General features: G+C 43.8%; 1 protein-coding gene across 1 annotated transcript; it reads left to right on the forward strand.

Moving 5' to 3' along the window:
• The first annotated feature begins 433 nt into the window (after positions 1-433).
• On the forward strand, positions 434-1,465 carry LOC137313350 (probable G-protein coupled receptor 139). Its single transcript, XM_067979476.1, has one exon. It carries the CDS (start codon positions 434-436, stop codon positions 1,463-1,465), a length of 1,032 nt encoding a protein of 343 aa, XP_067835577.1.
• Positions 1,466-8,130: the final 6,665 nt, after the last annotated feature.

Here is an 8,130-nt window from a genome sequence, read left to right on the forward strand (position 1 = left end):
CGGTAGATGATGGGCCCTGTACGCTCAACTATCCTCCCTGTACTGAGAGAGGGCGAGGCTGAACCCCCGACCCCTCCAACTGTACATAGATCACTAAAGGATGTGTTTCTGAGTGTCAATGGTCAACATTTCATTTATCCCATTGTTCTCTGTTTGGTTTAAGTTGATAATTCCTCGGACTGTAGCCGCCTCCACGCAACAGGGGACTTTGAGCGATATTTGGAAAAATAATTGCAGCTCCCCTCACCTCGGCTGCAAAGAACCTTCGCGGTTCCTCCAGTTCCTGCTCTGTTACCGAGCAGCCGAGTGGGTGAAGGGGAACAAATCACAATCACCTTACCAAATATAGAGGGTTCAAGGCCACCCATGTCGGTATTTATAAGGCTCAAAGAGACCCTACCTGAAGGAAGGTATTCTCATAGTATTCTCGCATATGTATACTATTAATGATCGTCCTCTCGACCGAAATACTTACCTCTTCTCCCAATTTCTTACAGCGAACCTAGTGACAATTGTGATTCTCTCCAGAGGAAATTGCGGCCTCTCCAAATGTATCTCTGTCTACATGGTGGCCATGGCAACAGCAGATCTCCTGGTCATGATCTTCAATGTAATAGTGTATCACATTTTCAGTAAACTCTTTCCACTTTCATTCCTGTCTTATACTGCTGTGTGTACGTTCATTGTGTACATGCAATGCATCGCCCTGGATATATCGGTGTGGTTTACAGTCTCGTTCACATTTGACCGATTTGTATCTATTTGTTGTCGGAAATTTAAAATAAAGTATTGCACATTGAGAACTGCGGCCGCGGTTTTAACAACCGTCGCTGTCCTTTTGTGTTTAGATAACGTCCCCTATTGGTTTGCATATGAACCTGAACGAATAATTAACAATATGCACTGGGGTTGCCTCCCCAGACTGGACTTTTTCTCATCGCCTGCAGGTGTTGCATTCAACTCGTTCGAAAGCGTTTTAATTGTATGGATTCCTTTTGCTTTGATGTTACTGTTTAATTGTTTGACAGTCAGGTGTATTTTGGTGGCCAGTGGAGCCCGCAGGGGACTCCGGGGTCACAGCAGTGAGAACCAGAGTGATCCAGAGATGGAGAACCGAAAGAAATCCATCATTCTACTGATCACTGTGTCGGGCTCTTTTATGCTGCTGTGGCTGACATCCGCCGTGAGCTTTTTAACTACCAGACTGACAAACACAGAGCAATACCTAATCGATTATGCAAGCCCTGCGTATATCGCCACTGAAGCCGACTATCTGCTCATGTATTTGAGTTCCTGTACAAACACGTGTATTTATGCAGCTACCCAAACTAAATTCAGGGAAGAGCTGAAGAAGTTGATGAAATCACCTTGGACATTTCTTCTGACATTGGGTAAATTAATGAAAAATCAAACCAAAGCTTCCCGTCCTAACGACAGCTCAATTACAGACCGTGCTGAATTTTAGAATGGCCGTCTGGATTATTCTTCTGAAAATGAACAGGGATCAGAAAACATTTCGTCAATTTTGTGCCGTGTGTTTGATATCTGCCGCTTTCCCCGGGTGAACAGAATTGTTTCCAGCTAAAACAGCTCACTTCTTGCTCAAGATTCAAAGGGAACAGTCCTGATTAAGTTTCAGCAGTGGAGGAGAACATGTGGGCGTCAGCGTTAACTGCCTTTCACGGCAGGGACTGGAATGAGACGCCCAGTTTTGTTAATAGATAAAGCTTTAGTGTAGAAACAATGAAGGGTGTTACAATCGTGGTTATTTGTAATTCTTCTGTAATCTCGGTCTGAATGTTGCAGGCGCTGGTCTCCCCATCAGACACTGACTCCTGGCCCAATAGAACGGGGCTCCTGTCTCCTGATAAGTGATCAAATGATGGAGGCAGTAGGAACGTGACTCCTCAATGTGACATTAGGCATCTTTGTTTGCAGATTTTTATTAAAATCTCAACTGATCATTAAAATGTTGGAATGTTAAAACAGGAGAACAGACCATTCGACCCAACCAATCCCTGTCGGAGTTTACCCACCACCCGAGCAAATAGTTCCAATCACTTTACCTGCTCGGTCTCAACATCCCTTCAACCTATTTTATTCATCCATTTATACAATTTAATCTTGAATATTGATATAATTTCTGCCTCCCTGAATTCCACAGCCTCACAACTCTCCATGTGAAGAGTTTCTCCGACCCTCAGTTCTAAATCTCTTACATTTATTCTTATATTTATAGCTGTTAGTTCTTGATCCCCCAACTAATGGAAGCAATCTGCTTCCATCTATCATGTCCCGACCTTCTTAACTTAAATCACCTGGAGCCGACTCGCCAAAAGACATCAATCTGGTATCAATGCACAATCTCGTGGAAGTCAGGAAGTGCAGTTCAAGCAGTTAAATGATGGCTTTCTCTTGGAGATGGTTGTGTCCTCGCTTGTACTGAACGATGAGAAGAATGTATTTGATAGTTTTGTCACTACCTAAAATATCGGGACCATGTAGGGGGAGATTCTGGTCACAAACCTCCAGACCCCCCGATCTATTGATAGATAACCAGAAAGGGCAGGAATGGCTTGTATCGGATGTCTGGTGCTGCCTGATCTTGGGTTATGGCAATGTGTACAGAAGTGACGTGTGAAGCAACCAAAATGCGAAATGCATGATCAAGATACCGTGAAGAACGTGTCCAAGACATGGTTAGTCACGCTGACAAAACCACTACAGGAAATGGTTAGTGTGGGTCTGGAGAGTGAGAACATGTGGAAAACCAATGGGTCGATATCTGCAAAATAGAATAGATGGAGGTAGATATATGATGCTGATGAGATATTGTTAGGTGTTGACCTTAAACACTCTCACCCCAACAGAGAGGGAACTGCAAGGAAAGCGTTCATTAGACTGTCCTCAAATCTGCTTTGTTAGACTGTATTGGTTTCTCTTTATATTGTAGTTCTGTTAACCTTTAGCCTTTGCTGTTAAGCAGGAAAGCATCAGTCAATTTAAAGTACCACTGGACTGTTGGGCCAGGGATTACCCTGCAGCAATGGTCAGTTTCAGGATGAAGTAATAAGAGATTTAATTGAAGACATGCCATTGTTTACTGATTCATAAATTTCAGAGAAATTCAATCATTTCAAAACAAGGTGGGAAAGGAGTTAGTTCTACAAACATCTCGGAATACGTCATTATTTCTGATTGGTATGTATGTTACAGAAACAAAGACAGAATTATAATTAAATGTTTCACTTGGTAGAATTGCAATTATATGGATCAAGAGTGAAACTATCGACAAGATAACGAACTAAGGGAGTTATACTTGTTGCCCAATGGAAAAAGAGCTCGTTAAGTGAGGAAAACTATCGTAATTGATAAAGGAGACGTCAATTACATTCTCCTTACATAGTGTTGTATTTTAACTTTCATATAATTATGTAATCATAGAATCAGAGAATCAGAGAAAGGTTACAGCACGGCTGTACCCAAGAGCAATCCAGCTAGTCCCACACCCCCGCCCTATTCCCGTAGCCCTGCATTTCTTCCTTTCAAGTACTTATCCAGTTCACTTTTGAAGGCCATGATTGAATCTGCCTCCACCACCCCCTCGGGCAGTGCATTCCAGACTCTAACCACTCGCTGTGTAAAAACGTTTTTCCTCATGTCACCTTTGGTTCATTTGCCAATCACGTTAAATGTACGTCCACTGGTTCTTTACCCTTCCGCCAATGGGAACAGTTTTATCTCTATCTTCTCTGTCTAGACTCTTCATGATATTAAACACCGCTATCAAGTCTCTCCTCAACCTATTCTCTTTCAAGGAGAACAACCCCAGCTTCTCCAATCTATCCACGTAACTGAAGTCCCTCATCTCTGGAATCATTCTGGTAAATCTCTTCTGCACATTCCATAATTGTGTGCAATTTCACGTGGAGTGATTGAGAGAAATGTATGAAAATTTGATGTTTGTCATGAGCACTCGGATTGGTAAAGCCCTAAGATACTGATCTCCGAACTGTAACACGTTTGTGTTCACAACTAACTATCGTCCGGTGTGGTAATAATGTCTACTTTTTAAGAGTATTTTTAAATCCTATCGCATGTTCTGTGTGCTTAATAAAGCTATGACACCTCTCTTCAATATTCATGAACCTTATTGAAAACCTTACACTAACAATAGCTGTTGTACTTTAATTGTGAATGGGATTCATTTATTAATTGTGATTAAATGTCCCCTTTATCCATCACTCTTTAACCTTCCACTTCATCCCGAGGTTCTCCAAAAGACAAACTCCACTTGGTTTCAGGTCCTTGTGGAGCACAGGCTCTGCCAATCCAGCTGGTAGCCAGCTTCTGGGGGAAGTGCTGATGAATTGCGGGCAGTTCTGTGTATTCGGCACATTCTCATTTAACTGGATTCAGATCAACAAAAGTATTTAAGGCAGGATTCAGGCAGCAGGCAGGGGTTTTAATTCCATCAGTCAGCGATTACTCTGCCCCAGCTACAATCGTGGGAAGGGGATGTGCGATCAACCACATTATCCAAAATCACCGAATAAAGTTAACCATTGAATTACCGTGTCAAATTCAATCCCATGTTTCCCGCCCCCTGTTTCTAATTAATTAGTTGTTGTATTCCCTTGAGTTTCTCTATTTATAATTAAATAGTTACAGTTCTCCTAATAATCCCATCTCCTCTATTTCTGATTAAACCGTTTCAGTCTTCGCATGCCCCTACTTCTAAATAAACAGTTACTGTATTCCCTATATTCCCTTTTCTTCTATTTCTCATTGGGCAGTTGCTATATTCCCTTGAATTTCGTTGTCCTCCATTTATAATTAAACACGTCCTGTGTTTTCTTGTCACCTACTTCTAAGTATATGGTTTGTGTGTTCCTTTAGTCCCCATTTCGAATTAAAGAGTTGCTTTATTCTGTTCTTGCAGAGAGCCAGCACGGATTCGATCGACCGAAAGGCCTCCTTCCATGCTGTAACCATTCTATGATCCTATGATATTCTCCAAACTTCTCCTTGTCTCATTTTTAATTTCGACCTGGATGGATGGTTTTTGCAAACTGCCGATCAGTTTATGACTTTACACCTTGCAAACTGACCTACTTGGTAATGCTGCCTGGATGGTTATGTGTCAAATGCCTCCATAGCGCAGCAGGCAGCGCGTCAGGCTTATAATCTGAAGATCCTGAATTCAATCCTCAGAGAAAGCATCACCAAGCTCATCTTTCCATAAGACCAAAATCAAGAATGTTTGCTTCCTGCAGCACACCAAAAGATTTGCTGCCCCTTGACCTCTCTGTACCGTCGCATGCAGTGAAGCTTAAGAAGTACATGGACCATGGATCATGGGCTCGCTGAAAACTGACGCCACTTTTGTTTCTGGACAATTGACCCAAGTCAAAGGTGAGTCGAGACTGCAAGAATCGATCCTGATGTCTCTCACATTGTCAGTGAGCACTCGACCAGAATCATAGAAAAGATACAGCACGGAAGGAGACCATTCGGCCCATCGAGTCCGCACTGGCTCGATGCAAGTGTCATCCAGCTAGTCGCAGCCCTGCATTTTTTTACCTTTCCATGATTGAATCACCTACTCGAGCAGTGCACTCCAGATCCTAACCACTCACTGTGTAAAAACGTTTTTCCTCATGTCTCCTTTGGTTCTTTTGCCAATCACCTGAAATCTATGTCTTCTGCCCCTTTACCCTTCCGCCAATGGGAACTGTCTCTCTCTATATACTATGTTTAGACCCTTCATGGTTTCGAAAATCTCTATCAAATCTGCTCGCAACCTTCTCTGTTCCAAGGCGAACATAACCATCTTCTCCAGTCTATCCACGTAACTAAAGTCCCTCATCCCCGGAATCATTGTAATAAATCTCTTCTGCACCCTTTCTAAGGCCGTCACATCTTTCCTAAAGTGCGGCGCCCAGAAGTAGACACAATCCTCCAGTTGTGGCCGAACCAGTGTTTTATAAAGGTTCATCATGACTTCCATACTTTTGTCGTCTATTTATGAAGCCCAGGACCCCGTGTGCTTTTTAACCACTTTCTCAACCTGCCCTGCCACCTTCAATGATTTGTGCACATACACCCCCAGATCTCTGTTCCTGTACGCATTTTAGAGTGTGCCCTTTATTTAATATTGCCTCTCCTGTTTATTCCTTCCAAAATGCATCACTTTGCATTTTTCTGCGTTAATTTTCATCTGCCACATGTCCGCCCACGCAACCAGCGTGTTTATATCCTCTTGAAGTCCATCACTGTCCTCCTCACTGCTTACTACCCTTCCAAGTTTTGTGTCATCTGCAAATTTGGAAATTGTGCCCTGTACACCCAAGTCCAAGTCATTAATATATATCAAGAAAAGTAATGGCCCCAGCACCGTCTGCATACATCCCTCCAGTCCGAAAAAACAAACGTTCACCATTACGCTGTTTTCTGCACCTTAGGCAATCCTGTATGCATGTTTCTGCTGCGTCCTTTATTCCATATTTCAGATTGTTTCTTGTAAATTGCCAATCACAGCAGTTGCTCCGCACTCGCCTCCAAGCAGCTCCACGACCAGCAGAGAAATCTTGCCTTGGGTTGGCCGCCTCCCTGAATACAATCAATACTTTGCTCCAATCGGCGATATCGAGCCTGATGCTGAGAAGAGCCGGAGCCTGCGGAAGGCAGACGAGGTCACTGGGAAGGAACAGCGGCCCCGAGCTAAAGGGAGCAATTAGAGCCGTGTCTGTCTGATTGACTGATGGAAGGCTTTTTTGCCTGAAAGCAGTTTAAACTGTTGTTACTCAAAGGCACTCTCTGCTGGTGAACAGAGGCAAATGCTCGAACAAAAAGCCGTGCTCGGGCAGACACAGAAAGCTTTAAGGTTTGAGAAAGGAAAAGAGGTCTCCTGTGCCTCAGCACCAACATGTTAAGCTCTCGGCTGCCTGTAAAGTTAAGAGAGCGGCCTTGAGCTAGTAGCTACTTACTCCAAAAGCACGCTTGCTTCTTCGAGCCAGAATTAAACCAGCAAACTAAAGATGACTTTGCTTTGTTTTCGACTACAGTCCTCTGCACTCCTCGGTGAGCGATCGAAGGGAAGCCGCAAAGATTGCTCTCTTTGGTGATTGTTCACTGTGCGCCTTTTGACTCTCCCGGACTCGTGGAGTCACGTGGGCATGACCGAGACTGACTTGGTACCTGCTCATACCGCAGCGCTGTGGGAGTGTGAGCTCCGACTTACTCTCCACAATCTGGGCCAGTGGATCAATGGGTAACGTGTCTAATTACAGGTCAGAAGATTGTAGGTTTGATTTCTAGATTGCTCGAAGGTTTCTGCACACTTTTTTAAATTACAAAATATGCTTTATTTCATAAAATTTAAGAATCCACAGAGTTCAATCTAAACACCACAGTTTCAAAGCAATATAATTCAAAATAATGCATAACAGATCGTACAAAATATGATCCCAATATTACAATTCAATTACATTTCATATTTTATAATACATGGTGAACAATACAAGGTGGGATGGCTTTCCACGGTTCCCTTTCGCCTTAAAGCCTTTGCGTAGGCCGCACGTCGCTTCAGTGCGTCCCGCAGCAGGTACTCCTGGACCTTGGAGTGTGCCAATCAGCAACACTCCGTCGTGGACAGCTCCCTCAGGTTGAAAGCCAGCAGGTTCAGGGCGGACCAAAGGGCCTCCTTCACTTAGTTGATGGTCTTCCAGCAGCAGTTGATATCTGTCTCGGTGTGCGTCCTGGGAAACAGCCCACAGAGCGCAGCGTCCTGTGTTACCGAGGTGTTGGGGATGAGCCGGGACAGATACCAACGCATCTCTCTCCACAACTCTGGCCCGGGAAAATTGGAATCAAAGATTGGCAGGCAAAACTGTAATCGAACAATGGGCGGCCTTTAAAGAGGAGATGGCCCGGGTACAGTCTGGGTACATTCTCACGAGTGGGAAAGGTAGGTCAACTAAAGCCAGATCTCCCTGGATGACGAAAGAGATAGAGTGTAAGATGAAGCAGAGAATGGGGGCGTATGGCAGATGTCAGGGTGAAAATACAAGTGAGAACCAGGCTGAATATCGAAATCTCAGAGGAGAAGTAAAAAAGGAAATAAGAGGG

Source organism: Heptranchias perlo, unplaced genomic scaffold (assembly GCF_035084215.1).
Source record: "Heptranchias perlo isolate sHepPer1 unplaced genomic scaffold, sHepPer1.hap1 HAP1_SCAFFOLD_47, whole genome shotgun sequence".
Lineage (NCBI taxonomy): Eukaryota > Metazoa > Chordata > Chondrichthyes > Hexanchiformes > Hexanchidae > Heptranchias > Heptranchias perlo.